This window comes from Erpetoichthys calabaricus, chromosome 17, assembly GCF_900747795.2.
Source record: "Erpetoichthys calabaricus chromosome 17, fErpCal1.3, whole genome shotgun sequence".
NCBI lineage: Eukaryota > Metazoa > Chordata > Cladistia > Polypteriformes > Polypteridae > Erpetoichthys > Erpetoichthys calabaricus.
The window spans coordinates 82,332,047-82,356,749 of record NC_041410.2 but is presented as its reverse complement, the minus strand read 5'-3'; the positions used below and the strand labels follow the sequence as shown (position 1 = coordinate 82,356,749).

The following is a 24,703-nucleotide window of genomic DNA, read 5'->3' as shown; positions in this document are numbered from 1 at the left end:
TCCAATCAAGAACTCTGCTTGAAGGAACTTTAAAGATTCAATTCATTGGCAAAAAGTTGGGCTCTTGAGCTCTGGGTTCAAAAATAAACATTTGTCTAAAGTTGAATCCAAGAAAACTCTGAAGAGAATCAGAGATTGGCTCATGAACACCACTGTGGTTTCTCTGTAAATGCACTTATTTATTTATTTAAATGTCTTTTTTATATCACACTATATGTTCCCACGTCAGCCAGTGGAAGATGCTGAAGGATGATAAAGGACAAGCAGGTCCAGGATCAGAAGAGCTGTGGATTTGTGGGGTTATATTCAGAATGCCATACTGTTGTAAAAATATGTAACCCCACATTAAGGTAACCAAGCATTCTCCCCTAATATAGCCCAATTCCACCCTACTGCAGTGCTGTCCCATCTGTTCAACTGGATGATGAGATGAAGTAGCAGGAACAAGCGTGTTCATTAAAGTCCATGGAGCTGGACTGACAGGTTGACTGTTTGATGGTTGTGGGTTTTGTAGAATCAGATAAATGACCAAGAGGCTTGTTGAATTGTGGGCACTGGGTGGAAGTTTTGTTTTATGGTTGATTTGTGAGCATTGGGTAGTACAGGTTGTTGTGCGTATTGTGACAATTAATGGAATGTGTGCCGTGTGCCATGTGGACATGTGTTGGAAGTTTTGTTTTCCTGTTGAGTGGATCCTTGTGGGCATTGGGTGGATATTAGCCATCTGAATGGATAGCATATGCTTTTTGGACACTGGTAAGAGTCCGGGTGTGTAATATAATCTTTAAGGGGACATTTAGCATTCCAGTGGATGATATGTGCTCTATGGGCATGGAATAGGGGTGTGGTGTTTTTCTGTGTAAATTTTGGCTTTTTTTTGAGCTTATGGGGCATCAGATGAAAGACTGGTAGTCTTGGGGTTACTCTGTGTTTGTAGAAAATAGACAGACATTTATCTACTTCAAGGGTGTAGTCTGATTTATGGGCTTCAGATGAGAGCTTAACACTCAGAAGGCTGATGTGTGCCAAGTGGAGAGCAGGCAAAAGTCTGACTATCTCAACAAGTTCTTCTGTGTTGGGTAAAAGTGAATGGGTGACATGTGCTGTGTGGGCATTGGATGGCACTTTAGTTATCTCAAGTGTGTCAGTCATGTGGTTGGTGGGCGATGGATCAACATTTACACACCTGAGGGGTCATGGTGTGCTCAGTGCACATTGACTGAAGGTGTAAACAAATGTGAAAAAACAGCAAGGAGAAAACATGTCTATGCTTCTCCAAATATCTCCAGAGGAAGGGAATTCCAAAAGCAAGACTTACAAGAAAGGTTGTGTAGAGCCCTGCCACTTGTACCATTAATGAGAAATTTTTAAGAAATAACAGATTTTTTAATATTATGTATAGTACCTTTCTATAACCATATTCAATGTAGCATCAGCCTTTGAGCCCCTGGAATTGAATTAAAGAAAAATATATCAATTGTATATTTTTTCTTTTTTCAATTTTCATGAAGTTGTAAATCTCTAAAGAAAAAGAGCAGTGTTTAGAAGAGTGCCCCCAAATGATCTCTGTGCCTTCGATGTCTAACTTGATCCAAGAAACGAAAAGAGAGCAGAGGAGAGCAGGAGACGGGAAGAGGACAGCGACAGAAGAGAAGCTCACGTACGTGGAGGACGAGGCCCCGCCGGCGCCCAGCTCCATTCCTTCCAGCAGCTGCTTGTATGTTGCAATCTCCTGCTCCAGTTTCTCTTTGATGTTCAGAAGTTTCTTGTACTCCTCGTTCTGTGAGGTCATGCTGTCCCGGATGTTCATCAGCTCTTCCTCCAAGGCGGCTACCATGGCAGCGATACGGTGAAGTTCCATCTGATAGCGGCCATCTACCCCTGCCAAGGTTTCCTCCAAGGCGGCTTTCTGGAAAGAAAATAAATAAATAAATAAATGAAGCTCTGTGTCCTGGAATAGGACTTCATTTCAATTTTATAAAAACAAAGCTGCATGATGTTCTTAATGCTGGTAATCAGAAGGGACTAATCTTATTATAATTATTATTGTACATTTGAACTTATGCCTTTACCCAAGGGACCGTACCCAAATTCCTACTGCTTTTTTTCCCACATAACTGACTTGCTCAGGGTCACACAGGGATGAACTTTACCATCACTTTATGGTGTAAAGCCCAGTGCCTAAGCCTTGGCTGAAAACCAAACCGGTGTACTGCACCCTGTTCTCTAAAGGTGACTACCCATCTTAATAATGGGCTCTCTTAGACGGTCAAGAACACGTCCTTCATCACAAGGAGAACCAGAAAATGAGATTTGTAGCAGCTGTTACTCACAGAGGCCCGCAAAGCGTCCAGCTCTGCCTGAAGGCTCTGGGTCTGACGGCGGAGATCTGTCACTTCTGTCTTTGTGGTTTCAGTGCCTCCAGCAACCTCTGCTTTCTGGATGGCTTCAGCTTCTTTGGCTTCCACCTATGAGAAAGAAACAGAAAAAAAAACTGAGTTGGAGTGCAGGATTTGCAGAGCACAGGGAGGTGGCGCCATTGAGTCATCAGTTAACACAGCTCAGGGGTCCTCAATCACGGTCCTGGAGGGCTGCAGTGGCTGCAGCTAATTAGAAGAAGGTCCTTGCTAATAATGAAACTTGGTATTTAACTATTTCATCCAAGGGAAGTTTGAATTGCACTGTAGAGTTTCTTTCTCTAAGAACATTATCCGTGTGTTTTGTGGACCAGAATAGATTTAAATTTAACAGTCCTTCCTTTTTCCCTCTCATTTATTTCTAAACATTTTTAACACAGATACTTCATTGGGCACATGCACAGGTTTAAAAGGAAGCCCTTTATCTGGAGAGCTGCTGGTTTATTGGTTATCTGCATTTTATTATTAAGTAATGTTTGGTTAATTAAACAGGCAACAATTAAAACGTAAATGCAGCTGCTAAAAAACTAAAACAGGCAATTAAGGCTTTTGAATTGTAACAGGCCAGATAACTAAAATCCCAATAACTTTATTGCTTTAGTAGTAAATAAATGGGTTCTAATTAAGAAAATGGTTGAAGTGAAAAACTGCAGCTACTGCGGACCTCCAGAACTGCAACTGAGGATCAACAATGTAACTAAAATTTGTCTTTGACGAATGAAAGCGCTAACAAGGCCTAGAATTAAATAGCAAGTTTCATTATCAGCAAGAGCTGAGTTCTAATTTGGGAAACTGGTTGGAATGAAAACCTGTAGCCACTGCGGCCCTCCAGGAGGACCCCTGACATAGCTAGTGTCCAATTGTCTGTTACTGGAACTTTGTGTGTGTATTCATATGCAAGATCATCAGAATAGATATTTAAAATATGGATGTGCACCCTGCAAGTGGGGATGAAACTGAATGTGCATTACAGATAGACACACAACTTTATTTTCCCCAGGGGTGATTTATATAGATAGATAGATAGATAGATAGATAGATAGATAGATAGATAGATAGATAGATAGATAGATAGATAGATAGATAGATAGATAGATAGATAGATAGATAGATAGATAGATAGATAGATAGATAGATATACATACCCACACACATACACACACACAATGGTCTGAACATACACCAGAATGACTACAAAGAAAAAAATTAAAAAACAAATCTGATTTGGCAGTCCCAGTCCCAGTCCCAGTCCCAGTGATGGATTATGCAGGCATACTGCTGTTGGTATCAAAGAGCCCCAGTAGCATTTCTTGACAGTGTGCATCATTGTGTCTTTGTGTTTCTTTTCTACTTTACATATACACTCAGTGGCCACTTTATTAGGTACACCTATTCAACTGCTTGTTAACACAAATATCTAATTAGCCAATCGTATGGCATCAACTCAATACATTTCAGCCTGTAGATCTTGTCGAGATGACATGGTGAAGTTCATACTGAGCATCAGAATGTGGAAGAAAGGTGAGGTAAGTGACTTTGAACATGGCACGGTTGTTGGTGCCAAACAGGCCGGTCTGAGTATTTTACAAACTGCTGATCAGCTGGGATTTTCATGCAAAATCATCTCTAAGGTTTAGAGAGAATGGTCTGACAAAGGGACAATATCTAGTGAGCAGCAGTTCTCTGGGCGAAAATGTCTTGTTGATACCAGAAGTCAGAGTAGAATGGCCTCACTGGTTTGCAATCTAGGTGTTATCTTTGACAGTAACCTCTCTTTTGAGAAACAAGTTAATTCTGTAGTCAAGAGTTGCTTTTTCCAGCTTCATCTATTAGATAAGATCAAGCCTTTTTTATCTTCTAGGGATCTTGAGAAAGCTACTCATGCTTTTATCTTTTCTCGCCTCGATTACTGTAACTTGTTGTATTCTGGGATTAGCAAATCCCTGATACACAGTTTACAGTTGGTCCAGAATGCTGCCGCTCGCTTTCTCTTTGGGACAAGAAAGTATGACTCTGTTTCTCCAATATTAGCTTCTTTACATTGGCTGCCTGTTCAGTTTTCGCATTGATTTTAAAATCTTGTTGCTAGTTTTCAAATCTTTACATGGGCTTACTCCTGCCTATTGATCTGAATTGTGTGTTTTACATCAGCCATCCAGAGTGCTTAGATCTTCTGGTCAGTTGTCTCTTGTTGTCCCTCGTACCAAGTGTAAAACTAAGGGGGACAGACAGAGATTTCAGCTGCTGCTCCTCGACTGTGGAACTCTTTACCTCATTATATAAAAGGAGTCGTCTACAATTGAACTGTTTAAAACAAGATTAAAGACTCATTTCTATTCACTTGCATTCCGTGACCTTCAGTAATACTGATGGTTTCCTCACTGTGATTATGTAATATTACTTCTGTTTATTATTTATTTTATTTATCTTCATTTATTTCTATTTATGTTATTCATGTTAATTGTATGTTTTTCTGCAGACCCCCGTGACCCTGTGTTCGGATTCAGCGGGTTGGACAATGGATGGATGGATGGATGTTTTTCTTTAATTCTATTATTGTAAAGCACTTTGGCCACAGCATTCCTATGTTGTTTTAAATGTGCTATATAAATAAAGTTGATATTGACATTTGAGCTGTTAGAAAGGCAACAGTAACTCAAATGACCACTCATTACAACCAAGGTGTGCAAAAGAGCATCTATGAACACACAACATGTTCAACCTTGAAACAGGTGGGCTACAGCAGCAGGAGACCACACCGGGTGCCACTCCTGTCAGCTAAGAACAGGCAACTGAGGCTACAATTCGCATGGGCTCAACCAAAATTGGACAATATAACACTGGAAAAATGTTCCCTGATGTGATGAGTCTCAGTTTCTACTGCAACATTCAGATGACAGGGTCAGAATTTGGCATCAACAACATGAAAGTATGGATTCATCCTGCCTTGTATCGACAGTTCAGGCTTGTGGTGTAATGGTGTGGGGGATATTTTCTTGGCACACTTCAGACCCCTTAGTGCCAACTAAGCATCATTTAAATGCCACAGCCTACCTGAGTATTGTTGCTGACCATTTCCATCCCCTTATGATTACAGTATACCCATTTTCTGATGGCTACTTCCAGCAGGATAACGCACCATGACACAAAGCTCATATCATCTCCAACTGGATTCTTGAACATAACAAGGAGTTCACTGCACTCAGATAGCCTCCACAGTCACCTGGGGCCTCATGTATAAACGGTGCGTATGCACAAAAATGTTGCGTAAGAACGTTTCCACGTTCAAATCGCGATGTATAAAACCTAAACTTGGCGTAAAGCCACGCACATTTCCACGGTAGCTCATACCCTGTCGTACGCAAGTTCTCCACTCGATTTTGCACACTGGCAGCACCCAGCATCAAAGCAGTGCTACTGTGTAGTTTATTTTCTTTTTCAGATCCACATTCCTGACGCGGCTTTATAAATATACTGAAATTAACCGCATATTGTTTATTAGTTTAAGGCATCTGATTGTAATTAACCTGTATCACAATATAATGGTCCACGGAATGGCCAAACTATTCCAAATACCATAACTGCTTTAGCGTTGTTACTCTCACTGCACCTTCTTTTTCTTCTTTCAGCTGCTCCCATTAGGGGTTGCCACAGTGGATCATCTTTTTCCATATTACTCTCACTGCACCACTCGGAGAAGCTGATCGGAAAGAGAATTATCGGTATACAGCATCAAGCACATGCTGCCTCAGCCATGCTTCCTATTTGAACTGCTTCTCACACGGCAAACGCTTCAAAACCTTTCCTGTACAGACCTCGTGGTTCAGAAACAGTTTCATCCCAAGAACTACAGTATAAACGCAATCAATCAGTCCATCAAGTGCTCCTTGTAGAACTGTTAGTACTTATAAGTACAATCACCTCACTGTAAATTTGCACTACAGTTATAATATTGCACAACCAGAGCCACTTTATAAAGCGCGAATTTACATATGATGATGATATCATTTTTAAAGATGAAATGCAGCAAAACATTTTTATTATATTATACAGATAAAACTTTAACTTCATTTAAATAATCAATATTGTTAATAATTAAAGGACAAAGTGTTGCTACGCTAGCAAGGATCTGGCGCTCTGTTCAAAAGGATCTGGCGCTCCGTTCATGGATTGTTCCTGCCTCGCACTGTATGCTTCACTGGGACTGGCGTGAAGGATAGAATAATTAAACACATACTACAAAGATATTTCAGTGTTCCGTAAAAGTTTTGAAGAATCGGCGTTCTAAGCTTACAGATGGCTTCACGTCTATTACAGAGCTGATTGTGTGGCGATTGGGTATTTGAAGAAAGAAAGGTAAGGATAGGAATTGAGGGTTAGTACGTTTGAAAGAGACAGTACTGCTGCAATAAATTATTTCATTGAAGGTCGCGCACAATCACTGCGCCACCGTGTTCCCATGTTTAATAACATGCTTTAACTCCTATCATCATGAAAATTATATCAAGTATACATCTCAGTATTTTAATTCAGAGAGCTGTAATATCACGAATGTAATGGATTCTGTGTCCTGTTGGAGGAAGAGAAAACCCGGAAGCACGTAGTGATTCACACACATAGAGCACATAGAAGATCAAATACAAAACAAAGCATTCAACGTGCTACTTTAAGTTACGATGGGATTTGAGAAACTAGTAAAATAAACGATTTTAAGATGAAGTTTATGATGTTCTACTTTTATGACAAAATAAACTATGTGATTAAAGTAGAAATCTCGAGATTAAAGTTGACATTTCGAGCTTTTTTCCCCACTGTGTGGCTATTTTTTTTTCTGTGTACCCTAATAAGCTTTCATATGAAGCTTAGACGGTGGGCTACGACTCTCCTTTTCACAGCGACTTTGATATCTGACAACTTCTTTTTTATTTCAGGCACTGTGCAACTTTGTGAACTTGAGCTTTCGAGTTTCTCCGACACGCTGTGTCACTCAATCAACTTCTTTTTCTTGTTAATACCACTGTTTAAACCAACAAATAGTTATTTTTCTTTGCCTCCACTTGGTATTCGCTGAAATTGTTCTAATTTTCCTCGTGGTTTTACCATTGTCTTTTAATAATAATAAATTACATTTATATAGCGCTTTTCTGAGTACTTAAAGCGCTATCCACACAGGGAGGAACCGGGAAGCGAACCCACAATCCTCCACAGTCTCCTTACTGCAAAGCAGCAGCACTACCACTGCGCCACTGAACTTAAGGTCTATTTATATTGATTTACATATTCAAAGAGGCGTAATTCTGGGAGGAGACAGGGCAGGACAGAAGGTGCGTGCATGTGCATTACTTTTCACGCTGACCGGGATTTATGTAGTGGAAGAACGTGGAAGCGAACGCACAGATTTATGCATCTGGATTTCTTTGTGCATAAGCACATTTCCGCTTTTCTGCTTACGTCATGTTATAGTGCGAATTTTACACACGCCGTTATGCATGAGGCCACAGATCTCAATCCAACAGAGCACCTTTGGGATGTGGTGGAATGTGAGATTCGCATCATTGATGTGCAGCCAACAAATCTGCAGCAACTGTGTGATGCTGTTATGTCAATGTGGACCAAAATCCCTGAAGAATGTTTCCAGCACCTTTCTGAATCAATGCCACTAAGAATTACAGCAGTTTTGAAGGCAAAAGAGGGTCCAACCCGGTACTAGCAAGGTGTACCTAATAAAGTGGCTGGTGAGTGTATGTGCCACTGTGATTTTTCCTGTATTTTTGTACTTGTAATGGTACCTGGCACTGCCTAGGGACAAATCAAGCACAGGTACGGTAACTAAATAAATGTCCTAGAAGAGCAAATTTTAGCCAAAAAACAAAATTCCACTGAATAAACCAATTGTGGTGAAGAATGTTGCTTGAGTCTCAAAAATGTTTCCTGTGGCGCATCCCTAATAGAACACAAGTGGGATTATTACATAAAGTTACCCGAGAGGAAAACATTTGGAAACAATGTACAAATGGGAAATATTTGGGAAATTTGGAGGAGATCGGTTCAGTGGTGTGGATTTGCATACCGGACAAACACACAAACAGACATTCAGCTTTGTATGTGATAGGGGAGAGCTTAAGGACTCTGGTGATTATAATTCTCTGCCACGCCAGGGATTGGCACTGTGTCCTAATGCTTTTTCTCTTATTCCCTCCGAAGATTAACAAATGTAACACAACTGACATTACTTCTGATGTCCGGACACCTGGACCTGCCCCTTTCTGCCAGAAGGAATTAAAACCAGGAGATCCACAATCTTGAAGCAGTTCAACTGGGAATGAGCATCTGGAAAACATTTCTGCAATCAGTGCATATTTTTTAGTGATGTGATTTGTTTCACTTCAATCATATGGTGTAGCTAGGATGGTGCCCCAATTATTTATGGTGGCCTGTTTGTTCTCTTACATACTGTATGTTATTAGAAGATTTTCAATGTTGCTTCACATTTCCCATTGTTTATGAGACTATGTACATCAATTAATTTTTTCCACCTTTCATTTGACAATGAAATGGTGCTTTCCTCTTCCAGAGGAATTGTCATGATGAAGGCAGCGCAGAAATATTGCTGAAGTAAACAATAACAGACTTTCTAAGGAGCCTTCCATTCAATAACTCCCAAAAACATGTGTCGAATAGCCACCCCAGAATGTTCTCCAGGATTGTGAGGACTTGTCTCCTGCTTACCTGCTTGTTGAACCACCTCTCAAGGTCCATCTTGTTTCTTTGAACTATGCTTTCATACTCTGCTCGTAAGTCCTCCAAAATCCGTGTCAGATCTGGGCCTTCAGAGGCCTGGACATTCACGTTTACAGTGCCAGCCATTTCTTCTTTCAGACCACCCATATCCTAGAGAGCACAAAATAAGTGGGAAGTATTATGATCATGTCCACGATGTCCACTTGGACAAATGTGCGTCATATCAAGTTAGTAATGTGTCATCATCTAGTAACATTAGCCAGACATTTTGAACATTTACTCCCTCCTGTTCATTTCAGCAATAGCCAGGTCAAAATACACAGGTGTAGGATTTCAAAAGTGTGAATAATAACTTATTATGGGATTTGTAAAAGCAGTGCTAATGTTTGTGCTTCACCGACTGTTACAATGAAAAATGCAATGCACTTTGCATGTATTACAAATATTTGGTATAGGATTCGTAAAAGCTTTGGTAATGTTTCTGATGAGCCATCTGTTGGAATGAAAAATGCAATGCAATTTATTACTTTATACCTTACAAAATACATTCCAATAGATAGTGCACTGCAAACATTAACACTGGCACACTATTATACGCTTATATATAAAATGTAGGTCTTATACATGAATATAGAGACAGAAGCACTTAAGAAAAGTACTGGTCACAGTGCCAGAGATTGGTGACATGTTGCATATTGATTAGCACATGCAAGTATGAATTTCAATGTATTATGTATATGTGACAATAATGACCCTAATCCTACACAATCAATGCATATTTTATTTGACTGGCTTGGACTATATACCTTCTCCCTTAATGGTCAGCCAAGGAAGTAGCAGATGGGAAGCAAATGATGAACTTGCACTTAAAAAGGATAGATAGATAGATAGATAGATAGATAGATAGATAGATAGATAGATAGATAGATAGATAGATAGATAGATAGATAGATAGATAGATAGATAGATAGATAGATAGATAGATAGATAGATAGATAGATAGATAGATAGATAGATAGATAGATAGATAGATAGATAGATAGATAGATAGATGTGTATTGCTGTTGGTTTAAAGGACCCCAGTACCCCCTACTGTTGAGTGTGGTCACAGGTATTTTGAAAGTCTTATCAAAGAATCAAAAAGACTTTATGAAGGTCTATTTTACATTTCAATGAGTTAATAACAGTTTCACCATCGGTAGCCCCTATTGTAGCATCTTTTAAAACTTTAGAATTGGAATTTTAAGAGCTTGCTAGGCCTCCATTAGTCACTAACTGCTACACAATATAAAGACTTTAGGGTCAAAATGTATGGCAGAATCTCATAACGTTGATTACAAAAGAATTCCTGTTGTGAGCTGCTGGAACAAACTACCATGGCGTTGAAGCAGAAACTTGGGCAACCTTTATGAAGCATCTGGATGAGATATTGGAACAGCTTAGCTATTAGCTAGTGTGACAGGCGGCCATGGCTTTTACCTGGCCGGGATGCCAACTGCATGGTAGTACAGGGGGAGAGAGCATCAGCAGGGCAATACCTTCACCGGAACGCTAGATGGCAGCTCTTCTGGGTGGCTGTGGCACCATGGATTCCCACAGGGTATGCTGGGACTTGGAGTTTACCACAGCCCTGTTGAGTTCCATTGGGGCCACCAGGGGAAGCTGTAGAGCCCAACATTGGGCTCTCACCACACCTGGGAGTGATACTAGGTCCGGTTAATGAGCCACCTGGCCATCATAAGAGGAGCCGCCTCACTCCATTCGGGGAGCCAGAGTTGGGAGGAAGAAGGACAAAGTTTGTGAGGGAGGAGTGAAGGTGGAAGGACTGGGAATTGGCAGCTGAAGGAAGGACTGTGTTGTGGTGCTGGATGTACTGTACTGTACTTTGGGGAGGGAAGAAAAATACTTCCCAACTGTAAATAAACGCATGTTGTGTGGAAATTTGTGTCTCTGCCTGTCTGTGTCGGGTTAGGGCAGATGTATGCCCACTGCTATTCCACACTAGACAAGCAAGCTTGATGGACTTGAAGGACTGAATGGTCTCCTCTTGTTTGTCAAACCTCTTATGTTCTTCAATAGTCCAAAGAGAGATGTACATGTAGAAAAGAGCCTAGAAGAGGAAGTACGCACAAGAAAGCTAGAAATGAGACAACACAGAAGAAATTTGTTTTTGCTGAAATCATATGAAAGCCAAGATGCTGTTTTCAAGAAGATGCTGATTTATAGACAATTCTCTATGTTAAGCATACCTCTTCATGTTGATTTTTAAGATCTTCAATCTCTTGTTTCAATGTTTCAATTTCCTGAAGATTACTGGTGTGGTTGATCTCACACTCTTTCTTCAGACCCTTCAGGTTGAGGATGTCAGTCTCCACTGACTGGCGAATGGTGTACTCAGACTCGTATCTGTGAAGAAAGTGGTATTGTCATAGGGTTGATGCGAAAAGGGCTATGAAGGCTATAAAGAGTAATCAATATGTTTCGCAAAACGTATGCATTAAACACCTACAAAGCATCAGCGTTGAACAAATAAAATCAGAATGTCAAAGGCTGAGCAGCTGGCATCTTGAGTGCCTGCCGACTGTCTGTGCTCAGCATGTCCTCGATGTATGTAAGGTTTTCATTTTCCACACTAATTCTTCTTCTTTCAGCTGCTTCCATTAGGGGTTGACACAGTGGATCATCTTATTCCATGTCTTCCTGTCCTCGTGATCTTGCTCTGTCACACCCATCACCTGCAAGTCCTCTCACAACATCCATAAACCTTCTCTTAGACCTTCCTCTTTTCCTCTGCCTGGGAACTCTATCCTTAGCATCCTTTTCCCAATATGTTCAGCACCTCTCCTCTGCACATGTCCATACCAACGCAATCTCGCCTCTCTGACTTTGTCTCCCAACCGTCCAACCTGAGCTGACCCTCTAATGTCCTCATTTCTAATCCTGTCCATCTTTGTCACACCCAGTGCAAATCTTAGCATCTTGAACTCTGCCACCTCCAGCTCTGTCTCCTGCTTTCTGGTCAGTGCCACCGTCTCCAACCCATATAACATAGCTGGTCTCACTACCGTCCTGTAGACCTTCCCTTTCACTCTTGCTGATACCCAGTTGTTACAAATACCTCCTGACAATCTTCTCTGCCCATTCCACTCTGCCTGCACTCTCTTTTTCACTTCTCTTCCACAATCCCCATTACTCTGTACTGTTGATCCCCAGTATTTAAACTCATCCACCTTCGCCAACTCTACTCCCTGCATCCTCACCATTCCACTGACCTCCCTTTTCATTTACACACATGTATTTTGTCATGGTGGTCCTACTGACCTTCATTCCTCTCCTCTCTAGAGGATATCTCCACACACTGGCTATAAATAATGAGTTTTGTACATGAGTGGTCCTTGTGATGCACTAAATCCCCATCCAAGGTTCTTTCCTATTTGGGACCTAAGATGCTCCAGGGACCCTCTGAATTCAATTAACCAAGTCTGAGAGTGTTACAATATTATTAACCACAATGTGAATTTATACAGCTACAGTTAAAAACATACAAATCTTTGCCTTTAGGGGAAAATCTCAAGCAGTAAATGAATAAACAACTAAGGAAGAAGCCTTAAGGTGCTTACTTTGTTCTGAAGTCATCAGCAGCCAGCTTAGCATTATCAATCTCCAAGGCCAAGCGGGAATTTTCAATGATGGCAGCAATTATCTGACATGAGATAATAAATAAGAAAAATGAGTCATTAACAATACAAGAGGTGTTTAGGTGTTTAGGCCTGTCTGTTGCTGAAGATTTTTTTACATTGTATTGCATTGTTAATTATAATTAAAAGTAGCATAAAATATTTGAAAACCTTGTAATGAAACTCTCATTCCTCCTAAAATCATCTAAATAAAATAACAGACAGTGCTCACACTGAACACTTTCAAACTAAATATTGCTTTAGTATACTTACAACGTCAGTCACCAAAAACACGGCAGCATTTATCTTTAGTCATTTTATTTTTAATGTATGGTTTGTAGCACTGCCATTAAAGACCACACACTCATTTACTGAGTGACTTTTTATTTTACAGGGTCCCAAAGAAACAAAGCTAATCCTACAAGCAGCAGTTGCCAAACAGGAAGGGCAGGGAACATACACACCCATATTGGGGCAATTTGGAGTTGTAAAGTAGGCTAACCTGGAAATTACGGGGATCTACTAGGACATGATACACAAAGACAAGGGGGAGAACACGGCGACTCCACGCGATCCCAGCTTCATAGTGGGATGCATGAATGTTTCTACTTCTCCACCCGTTATTATAACCCCTGCCACATATAATGTGTTGCATCTCATTGGCCACTTCCAGCATTTTATTGTAATGGTCCCAGTTCTGAAAGTCATGATGAAGTTTAGTCTCAGTCGTGTTATTTTGCATAACTGCATTCCTTCTTCGCTTTTTTTTTTCCTTAAGAAAATTGTGCAAGCAGTTTATTTTAAGCTCATAAATTATATCCTGTTAAATGGGTTTTCTGAGAAATGAAAGCAACAGATAGGGAGGTTTAATGACAGATATAAGACATCACCAGCATTTCCTCATTTCAGAGCTCGATTCTCATACACCCTAAAAATAACAAAAAAAAAAAAAAAAAACTGTGTGCCAACTTTGCAGTCAGTTTCACCCTGGTGCCCACATTGGGTCAAATAAACCATAAAAAGAAAGTGGCTCAACATAATGCTACTCATTTGCACCTGCTACAGCTTAAAATGTAGCATATTGGTATTTTTTAAACTAATGGGACCATTTTAATATTTATGATATACTGTATGATAGACCAACTTTGTCGATTCCTCGAGGACAAAGCCTGGAAACAATGAAAAATGACTTGTATATTAGGAAAAGGGCTAGTAGGGAATGGGTGGTCTTTTCGCCTTGGATTTTTTTTTCTTCTTTTTTTTCCTGCCAACCCTGCCTTCTGACCTTATCATTGTACTCATCTTTACAAACTGGAAAACAATATTTTATATGTTGTTGTCTACTAATTTATAAACATACACAGTGTAAATATTTATGTGTGCCTTTAGGCTCATACTGATTGATTTTGTATTACTTATTCATCATTCCTAGCTAATTTAATTTGGTTTTGTTTTCTGGTAACTATTTCATTTACATGTTGCAAAGTACTTTGAGCTACATTCTAAAATGTGCTATAGACATAAATCCCGTTTGCCAAATGATGCAAATTAAAACCTACGTTGCAGACCATTTTGTCTTAGTGTTAACGTTGAGTAGATGGCTTGTTTGGCCAGCTGAATAAGTAAAGCAGCCAAGTTCAGCATCGTCACTCTTCGTGTGTCTGCGTTAACGGCCTCTGGATGTGGAGGGATATTCGGACAAACAAACAAAATAAATAAATAAATAGTCGAATTTGGCACTAAACAAATGAAAAAATCTGAGCATAAATAATGTAAACACTCAATTATTTCAGTGTCACCTAACACCGCATGAAGAAACGCGGCTTGAAATCAAAACTGTCACTTCCACCATTCAAAGTTGAGAGGAAGGGCTTTAGTGGGGTCTGCGTTTTGATTTGGTGTTTTGTCAGTAAAAACGCGAGCTCAGTGTATTGGCGACTGGGGTGAAAAGGAGTGCAAGAAAGACTTGCAAAGAACTTCTGCACGAAACGGAGACTTGAACTCAAAAGAAGCCCTCAATTCATCGGCAGTGGTCTGCAACTGAACTGTCCGCTGAGAATGTGACGCAAGATGAAGGAAGATCCGTAGCCTCTCTGCTGAAAATTCACCAATCAAAAAAGAGTGATCTCTAGAGCCCGCCCTCTGAACAGTGACGAGAGAAAGTGACAGTTCTCGTTATATATATATATATATACTGTATATCCATCCATCCAACCCGCTATATCCTAACTACACGGTCACGGGGTCTGCTGGAGCCAATCTCAGCCAACACAGGGCGCAAGGCAGGAAACAAACCCTGGGCGCGCACACACATACACTAGGGACAATTTAGAATCGCCAATGCACCTAACTTGCATGTCTTTGGACTGTGGGAGGAAATCTACGCAGACACGGGGGAGAACATGCAAACTCTACGCAGGGAGGACACGGGAAGCGAACCCAGGTCTCCTAACTGCGAGGCAGCAGCGCTACCCATATACAGTATATATTAATTGGGCAGTCCTCCGAATTATTTAACAACTCTTTTCCTATCGAGTGGACAATATTTAGGAGCGGGAGCAATAAAGTTAGTTATAACCAGCTTACTTATTTAAAAATATAGGTTGCATCATGACGTCATCGCATGCGTGCAACTGCCACAAACGCAATCTTTTCGGCAATTATATGCATTTGCTCAGCGATAACTACAACATTTAGTTGCTCCGTGTTGAACCGTTACCACTAAGAGACGTTGCAGCTGTTGTGCTGGAATTAATACAAAATATTGGAAATACATCTTATTGTCTTGCAATAAATGTTTTTTTCGCAGCTTTCAGTGTAGTATTGTCCACTCGATAGGAAAAGAGTTGTTAAATAATTTGGGACCGGTATTCCGAGGATTGCCATTAATTGTTTAGGCTAACAATAATTTCGCTTCATTTGTTTATTGGCGCATTTTACAATACATTTATAGATTTGCGTATTCATCGATTTATTTTTGCGAAAGATTTCTCCATAGCCAGGTGCTTCGATTTTCTTAAACATCGTAAACTTGCGCAGATTAGATCTACTGGAGCAGTATACATTATTGTTGTTATGCAATCATGCCATGCGATGGACTGGCATCCCGTCCAGAGCAAACTCACGCCCTGCCAGTGACACAGCCAGCATAAACACCGCCGAGCGAACACCCCGTCTTGAAAAAGCAATGAAAGACACTCGGATATACTGTATTATACAAATGGTTTTAATTAGCTACGTTTTAGGACAGTTTTAATTACGCAGATTCAATTAGGAACCTGCCATAGAATAATCTGACAACCGCGGCCATATCAATTTATACTGCAGAAAGGACACGCGAGCCTACCTTGAAAAGCCTTTTTTTCTGGATTTATGACGGTTGGCTTGTAAGTGCACTAATTTGCTTTAATGCTCCCGCGTACCTTTAGACGAACACTCACGCTGTTGAAATTATATTCTGTAATTTGTTTTTGCAAATTGCCAGTTACTGCTTGGCAGTTTGGAGTTTAGAGCGTTGGCACAGCCCGTAATGTATTCGCTCATCGTATTATTTGCGTAAATCACTTGTGAAGCAATTTTACTATTTTGCGGCAACATGAGTTTCTCCCAGAGGCGATGTAATTGTCTGAAGACTAAAAAAAAGTAAACTGTCACTCGGGTGATTTGCAGAAATGACGATAAAAAATGCAGGTAATGAACGGATTAGTGAGGTGTTACGTGCAAATCTTTTAAAGGCATAAACGTGTCAAACAATTTTTCGCACACGCGTAATTATCAAACGAGTATATTGGACCTTTCACTTCCAGTTTTAGAATACTAAACGCGACACCTTCCAACTTTGCAAAATACAGTGAATTCTAAAGATATTTTAATTATCTGGATTACTCATAAAATTACAAACTTATGCTTGTTTTCCACAAAAAAATCAACACTTTCAGCCGGAGGACAAAACGAGTCATTCTGATTACATGAAACTTTTTTGAAGTTTTCAATTATCAAGTAATTCCTGCTGGAGGATTCGTTTTTTAACACCCATAAGGAAAGGCTATAACTTATTCACTATAATGCGGGTTGTATATATGCCATTTAAAATGTTTTTTCCCCACATTTCCGTATGGTTTCAGCTAACTTTTAAGAGCTCATTAGTAACAAATAATTTAAATTTGCTGAATATGCCTGGGGAGTTGGCACAACGAGTGGACAAACCTCCTCCTTATTTTAAACGGGTGTGGCTTCTGGATGGACCCTGACTGTTGTCGTCGTGTTCGTATATTTTTCCCTCGCACGTTTCTGCAATTCGGCGGACAGCAAACTCTAAAAAGGTCAGTGTGAGAGGAAACGTTCTGTGATGGTCTTTCAGTCCAGGGTTGGTTCCCATGCACCTGCGCCCGGTCAGGCTTGGATAAGCTTCGGTTACTCGCACCGTTCTATTATTATTATTATTATTAGGTTGACGCCTTTATCCAAAGGGTTTGAGGTCCAAATCGTTATTCAGATATGCGCGCAGATGAAGGTTCTGCTTCGTGTTGCAATCTTGATGGTCTGATATTTCCATGGATTGGGCTCATTCATGGACTGACATTGTCTTTTGTCATGTTCTCAAAGCTGCTAGAACAGTTATTTGACTCTCCACGCCTCTGTACTGCAGGAAGAAGATCTAAAAATAGATGGATAATAATAATAATAATTCATTACATTTATATAGCGCTTTGGATGTATTGTGTTTGCTTGTGTTCAGGCAGACAGTAAACGCATTGTGAGTAGATCGGTGACTGTTTGGGGATGTTGTAGCGATATTAAAGAAAATATATTCTAGAATAATCAAAATTCAAGAAAAATTGGCAATACACAGGGAAAAAAATAAGAAAAAAAGTCAGAGACATATAAAATCTTTTGTAGAATATGAAGTATTAGATATCTTTGGGATTACACATTTAATACTTATACAGCCCTGGAGCCTACCAGTGGATACTTGCGTCTGTCCTCTAGGGTTCCGGTCACTATAATTCAATTCACCTGAAACTCGAGAAGGTTACACCAGCCCACAACTCCTATGTATGGTCTGTTTGTGATGCTTGGATCTAATCATTGTACCCACTATGCACAGGATTACCTGGTCACGAAGGGGCTGCAGCTGGTCCTGGAACGAGGTGTGATCCTTGGTGACCACTTTGCTCGTGTGGAAATTCTTGAGCTTGTCCTCCAAGTCCTTGTTGGTTGCTTCAAGGGTGCGCACTTTTTCGAGATAGGTAGCCAGCCTGTCGTTCAGGCTTTGCATTTGCTGCTTTTCATTGACAATTTGCATAGCAGTATTGTCACCACCATCTCCATAACCCCCTCCAAAACCACCGGCACCACCTCCAAAACCACCACCACTCCCAAAACCAAAACTGGAACCTAAACCCATTCCCGCGCTCCCAGACCTCATATAGGCTGAACTAAGTGCACTGCCGCTGCCCATCATCGCTCCGCCACCCAAACCAAAGCCCGTAGCTGCACCAGAACCACCACCGTAGCTGCTAAAAGATGAAGATGCCATGGATCTTTGCACTCTTTCAGAGCCACCAGAGAAACGAGCACCACCGCCGATGGCGCCATGGGAAGAAAAGCTGGAGAATTGTCCTCTTCTTAGTGCCATGTCTGAGCTAAGGAATGGTTCAGAGCTGGAGAGGCTACCAAAACAAGACAATCAGTGAGCAATCGGCAGTGAGTTCTCCGGGGATGCTAGTGCGCTATATATGCAACCAGCTCGCCCCGTCTGCTGCAAAGCGATTGGCTGCATAGCCACGCCCCCATGCCGCGGGGCTTACCGGGTGGATGGAGTCGGACAGCGAGGGGAAGGCGCCTTTAGAAACCAAGAAGCACTTCTTTAATAACACCATGCGAACCGCAGTTTAGACGACTGTTGGTGGCATTTAGCAAGCTGCAGTTGAAAACTGCGGGTATTTTCTAAGTTACAATTCATGTGCAGCATACGATTTAAAAACAATTATTTTTTCAACAGATAAGAAATAGTGTTCCTCAAAGAAATTACTTATTGGAGGTGAGATTTACTTTAAAAACTGGCTTTCTAATATAACAGAGGACAAAGCCTGTGCAACGAAGAGGAGGCTGTGAATTAGAAATAAAATTTCAGAGGACAGAAAATAATCGAGATTTAAGCCGTCAAAGAAATCCGTTTCAAAATGTAGATCAATTGAAAACTGTTCTGTTTAGTGGAGTTATTTTTATTTTTTATTGAACAAATAGTACAGACAGCGAATCTACACCTCATATTGCGCGTAGAGCCTCTTGTATTTCGCGTAGACTTACTTAGTTATAAAAGGAGACTCGCATTTCTTTAAGTAACAACCCGTTTGGAGTTGGCGACTATCCGAGATGGTTGCTCGCGGAAACTTTGAACCAGATGAGGTATTTATAAAGAAATAAAAAATTTACATTTATAAAAAAAATAAAAAAACAATCACGTAATACTCTCAAACTCGCTTTCACGGCCGTGGGGGGTCCGCAGCATTGGGTGTAAGACGGGAAACAGCCCTGGCAGGGGCCATGCGAGTACACGCCCACTCTCAAACACACTTACACACACTCGGACTAATGCGGCGTCGCCAGTCTACCCAACCTGCACGGCTTTAGAGACCAGAAAGCACGGGGAGAATTCCACACAAACCGCCATCACGCGTGGGAGCACAAAACAGGACAATGGATCTGTGAGTCGGCAATGCTGCTCCATCTTAACAGGGAAAGAATTTTTAAAAAATAAACCAAATTAAAAGTGCAAATCGTTAATGATGGCCTCTGTTGAATCACGTATGTCGGTCATAACTTCATGCTAATAAAAAACGAACAACACAAATTTTACGTTCTATCCGAGAAGCCGCTCAGACCAGAGAAAGAGTGGCGTTTAGGGGCGCTTAAGCTTACCATTAATGATTCATATGGAGAAAAAGCAATCGCCACCACTTCACACAGTTTTCGGCTCTATTTTAATTGGTTTACTTAGATTTAACTTTCCTGCGGTATTTACATTAAGGCTGTAAACAGATAAAAGGCTTGGCTCGTGCTATTACCAGAGAACAATGACGTTGTGAAATGTTCTTTGCTTTAATCCAGGCGCACACACACACACACAAGGAAAAAAATCCAATAAGCAACGGCGCTGTTGTTAAAGCAAGCCTGTGCTTTCATGTCACCCTTTTACTATGTCGTCTGGGAAAAATATCGCTTGGTGGCTCCGTCCTTCCATCCATTTTCTTAACCCGCTGTTTCTAGACATAAAGTCTAAATGCAGTTAGCATTCCATTAAACTGATGGAGATTTTGATTTGAATGTCAGGCATAATATACAGAAACTATTCAGACCCCTTCACTTCCTGCACACTTTATCGCATTACCAATTAGCCTGCCTCCCCTCTCTGGTCCCTCTTATTTCTGCTATAACCCACTCTTCTCTCACTACTGGTACGGTTCCTTCATCTTTTAAAACTGCTGCAATAACCCCAATACTGAAAAAACCTGGTGCCGATCCGACTAATTTCAATCATTTTCGTCCTATTTCTAATCTACCCTTCATTTCCAAAATTCTTGAAAAAACAGTGGCTATTCAACTTCATTCTCATTTATCTCAAAATAATCTGTATGAACAGTTCCAGTCTGATTTTCAGCACTTATAAAAATTACTAACGACCTCCTTATGGCAGCTGATTCTGGTTTAAATTACTATTCTCATCCTCCTTGACCTGAGTGCAGCCTTTGACACTATTTGTCACACTATTCTCCTCAATAGATTATCTTCGATTGGCATTACCCACACTCCACTAGATTGGTTCAGATCCTACCTCTCAGGCCGCACTCAGTTTGTTCATCTTAAAACTTTCACATCCCAACCCACCGCAGTTACTTCAGGTGGGCTCTGTCCTGGGGCCCCTCCTTTTCATTATTTACCTCCTTCCCCTTGGTAATATCTTTTGTAAATATAACATTAGCTTCCACTGTTATGCTGATGACACCCAGTTCTACCTCACTAGCAAACCTACTGCTTCCTTTCCATCCTCCTCACTTCTTCAAATTTTCTTAAATTAAATAGTGACAAAACCGAGGTTCTCCTCATTGGTACAAAATCAACATTTTACAAAACTGATCATTTTTCATTTGTTATTGATAATTCCTCTGTCTCCTCTTCCCCACAGGTTAAGAGTCTGGGTGTCATCCTTGACAGTACTCCCACCTCAATAACATCTCCCAGTCTGCGTATTTCCACTTGCGTAACATTAATCGTATTCGCCCTTCCCTCACTCCCCACACCACTGCTATCCTTGTTCATATCCTTGTCACTTCTCGTCTGGATTATTGCAATTCCCTTTTCTTTGTTCTTTCTCGCAAATCTCTTTATAAGCTTCAACTGGTCCAGAATTCAGCTGCCCACATCATTACTCAAACCCCCTCTATTCACCACATCACTCCCGTTTGGCAGCAGCTTCACTGGCTTCCAGTTCAGTTTCAAATTCATTTCAAAATTCTCCTGCTAACTTTTAAGGCTCTCCACAACCTTGCCCCTTCATATCTGTCTGACCTCCTCCATGTTGCCATTCTCTCCCATACCCTTAGATCCTCTTCCTCCATCCACTTGACTGTCCCCTTCGTCCGTCTTACCACTATGGGGAGCAGAGCATTCAGTTGCTCTCCTCCTCAGATCTGGAACTCACTACCATCTGAGCTTAGAAATATTGAATCATTTTCACTTTTCAAATCTGAACTTAAAACTCATTTGTTTAAGACTGCTTTTTCTCTTTGATTACAATTGCTCTGTCTGATTTTAATTTTTGTATTTTACTTTTGTTTATAATCTGTGTTTTGTCTATTGTTCGGTGTCCTTGAGTGTTTAGAAAGGCGCCTACAAATAAATAAAAATTATTATTATTATTATTATTATTATTATTATTATTATTATTATTAATTTCATTTTAAACAGATACCTTTGCCATTTTTTGTCCAGCAATCTGCACTCGTAGTAAACCTATGTTTTTAGAAGGCTTTGCAAATTCCTTAAACATCAAAAATTGAAATCTTTTATTCATGTAGGTATCCAGACCACTTATTCTATACTTTAGCAGTAACACCAGCTTTGAGTCTTTGTGGGGAAGTCTCTGCAAGCTTTGCACACCTGGATTTCAACAATCCATCCCATTCTTCCTGGCAAATCTTCTCAAGCTCTGTTAGACAAGGTGGGAAGTGTCTGTAAACTGCCATCTTCAGATCTCTTTACAGATGTTCTGTGTGGTGTAATTCTAGACTTTGGCTGGGCCACTCAAGGATGGAAGGACACTTGTCCCAAATCCACTCCAGTGTTGTCTTGGTTGTATGCTTTTGGACATTGTAATGTTGAATGGTGAATCATGGAGCATGTTTTCTTCAAGGACCTCTCAGGATTCATCCTTTACCCCAACTCTGACCAATTGACTTTGTCCCAGCCGCTGAGAAGCACTCCCAGAGTATGATGCTGCCACCACCATGCTTAACTGTAGTGATGGCCTTAGGCAGATGACGAGCAGTACCTGACCTTCACTAGACTGAGTGCTTACCCCTACAGTTCACAATCCGTCCCATCAACCCAGAGACTTCTTTTCCTTCACCTTTCAGATTCCTTGATTTTCACTCTACCATAAACACCTGATTGATGGAGTGCTGCTGAGATGGCTGTTCTTCTGACAGGTTCTCCCAATTCAGCATCTGAAGCTCGGTACAGTAAGAGTGACCAATGGGTTCTTGGTCACCTCACTGAACCTTGTAGACTAGTATCTACGCCTGGCCAAGCGGCAAACTCTAAGAAGAGTCCTGCTGGTTTCAGACTTCTCCCATTTCTCAGTTATTGAGCCCACTGTGCTCCTCGGGCCAGTCAATGCTTTAGAAATGGTTTTATATCTTTGTCTCACCACTTTTTGATTGCAAAGGTCTACAAAGAGTTCCTTGGATTTCATGGCTTGGTTTCTATCCTGACATGCAGTGTGAATTGTGGGACCTTCTATATTGTCAGAAAAAAAATTGAAATGTAGAGTCGGCAGTTTCGTTTTACGGACGTGCTCGCCTTCCTTGTCCAGGTAAGCGAGTTTCTCTCTCATTTGTCTTTCCTTGGTGGTTTCACTTTGGCGATGGAGTCGTTTTCTTTCAGCTTCATGCTGTAGCCTTGCACTTCTTTTTTCTTCTGACTCGTTAACTTGGGGCCGCCTTGCAGGCTCTTTGAACTTTATGCTGTAGCCTCGCACTTCTGGGCCGGACAGACAAACACACACACTTCCACGTATATAAGATGTATATGTATACCGTACAGTATATACTTGTGTATAAGTCGGGTATTGAAACTCGAAAAATCGATCATAAAATCAGATCCTGACTTATACGCCCGTTCAAAAATGCAACGCTTAAAAATTTTCTTGCCTCCTCCAATCTCGCACCAGTTTGTCAGACACATCGAATTTTGTTACAGCAGCGCAGTTACCAATTTCTTTCACTACTTCAACGACATTTAATTTAAAACCAGCTTAATATTTTCTTCTGATCAAATGCTCCATCGTAGATAATGGATGCTCTTACGATAAAGGTGTATGATGGTGTGAGATACAAAAAACACAAATCAGTGCAAACGTTACTTTGGAAAAGTTCAGGTATCACTGTGTGGTCATGTAGGCACCATAGAGGGAGAGAGAGAAGGATAGAGAGGTTAGGGTCACACGCTGATACAGTGCATTGCCAAACCCACATTGAAAAAAAGGCCGTGTGCTCCGTTGCATATCATAATCTCTTGGACTAACAGCGTGAGTTTTCCTCATTCAACTTATACGGCCGACATTATAAAATACCAGAAATTATACGGTAAAATCAAGTCCCGACTTATCTGCGGTTTGGGCATGGACACCCCACATACTGCAAAAATAAAGAAAACACATCTTTACACGTGGAGTTCAAAATGGAAATGGCTAACAGGTTAATAACTGACCTTAAATATGATGGACAAAACAAAGGTGGAGTCAGGATGGCTGGAACAGGAACTGATGGAGAGTTATGATGGATTCTGGGTATTGGAAATGATGTCATCAGTGTTGGCTGGAAGTGACGTCAACAGTGGTTGGACCATAGACATATATAGGTAGATGCCGCATTCACAGTGTTGTCCAGTCGACACGATACATCAGCGCGCACGCCATATTGCGAGTGGCAAAAGTGCCATTTAAACTAATACAGGTAGATGTGGAAACCGGGTTTTCTGATGAAAAAACAATAACATTTAAAACAGTATTGTTTACATACAACAGATTTTGACAAATCGTTTAAATGCAATTATTAATATCCATTTATACACTAATAATGGCAATTATTAAATAATAATAATAATTTTTATTATTATTATTAAATAATTCCTCCCATATAAGTAACATTTCTCGGACTGCCTTCTTCCATCTCCGAAACATTTCTAGACTTTGTCCTGTTCTTACGTAACACAGTATTGAAGTATTGGTTAATGCCCGAGTCGCCTCACATATAGATGACTGTAATGCTATTCTATCTGGTATCCCACAAAAACTTATCCATCGCTTACAACTTCTTCAAAATTCTGCTGCCAGGATAATAACCTGCTGTTCTAAATCCACTGAACATATTACACCGATTCTCTCGAAATTTCACTGGCTCCCTGTTAAATACAGAATACAATACAAAATACTGCTCCGAACATTTAAAGCTCTCCACAACCTCACTGATCTCCTACAGACTCACACTCCCTCTCGCTCACTCACTCAATGACAAAAATAAACAATTTTATTGTATACAAATTGGCTTAATAATTTCTGAAAACATTTCACTCATTCCTCTCTCA

General features: G+C 40.6%; 1 protein-coding gene across 11 annotated transcripts in view; it reads right to left on the bottom strand.

Annotated features, from left to right (window-relative positions):
• LOC114668182 (keratin, type I cytoskeletal 15-like) overlaps positions 1-18,558 on the bottom strand; it is a 158,150-nt gene extending 139,592 nt beyond the window's left edge. For 6 of the 11 annotated variants that reach the window (XR_007933813.1, XR_007933814.1, XR_007933812.1 and 3 more), the window contains exons 1-7: positions 17,949-18,558; positions 12,779-12,861; positions 11,408-11,564; positions 9,147-9,308; positions 2,334-2,468; positions 1,665-1,909; positions 1,406-1,447 (exon numbers count right to left, since the gene is read on the bottom strand). Coding sequence is in view for 6 of the 11 variants with exons in the window: in XM_051920911.1 (XP_051776871.1) it covers positions 1,406-1,447; positions 1,665-1,909; positions 2,334-2,468; positions 9,147-9,308; positions 11,408-11,564; positions 12,779-12,861; positions 17,949-18,473 (1,349 nt within the window). In the remaining 5 variants the exon portion in view is untranslated. The remainder of the gene's footprint in view (positions 1-1,405; positions 1,448-1,664; positions 1,910-2,333; positions 2,469-9,146; positions 9,309-11,407; positions 11,565-12,778; positions 12,862-17,948) is intronic. The other 5 variants (XR_007933816.1, XR_007933815.1, XM_051920914.1 and 2 more) reach the window with 1 other exon arrangement.
• Positions 18,559-24,703: the final 6,145 nt, after the last annotated feature.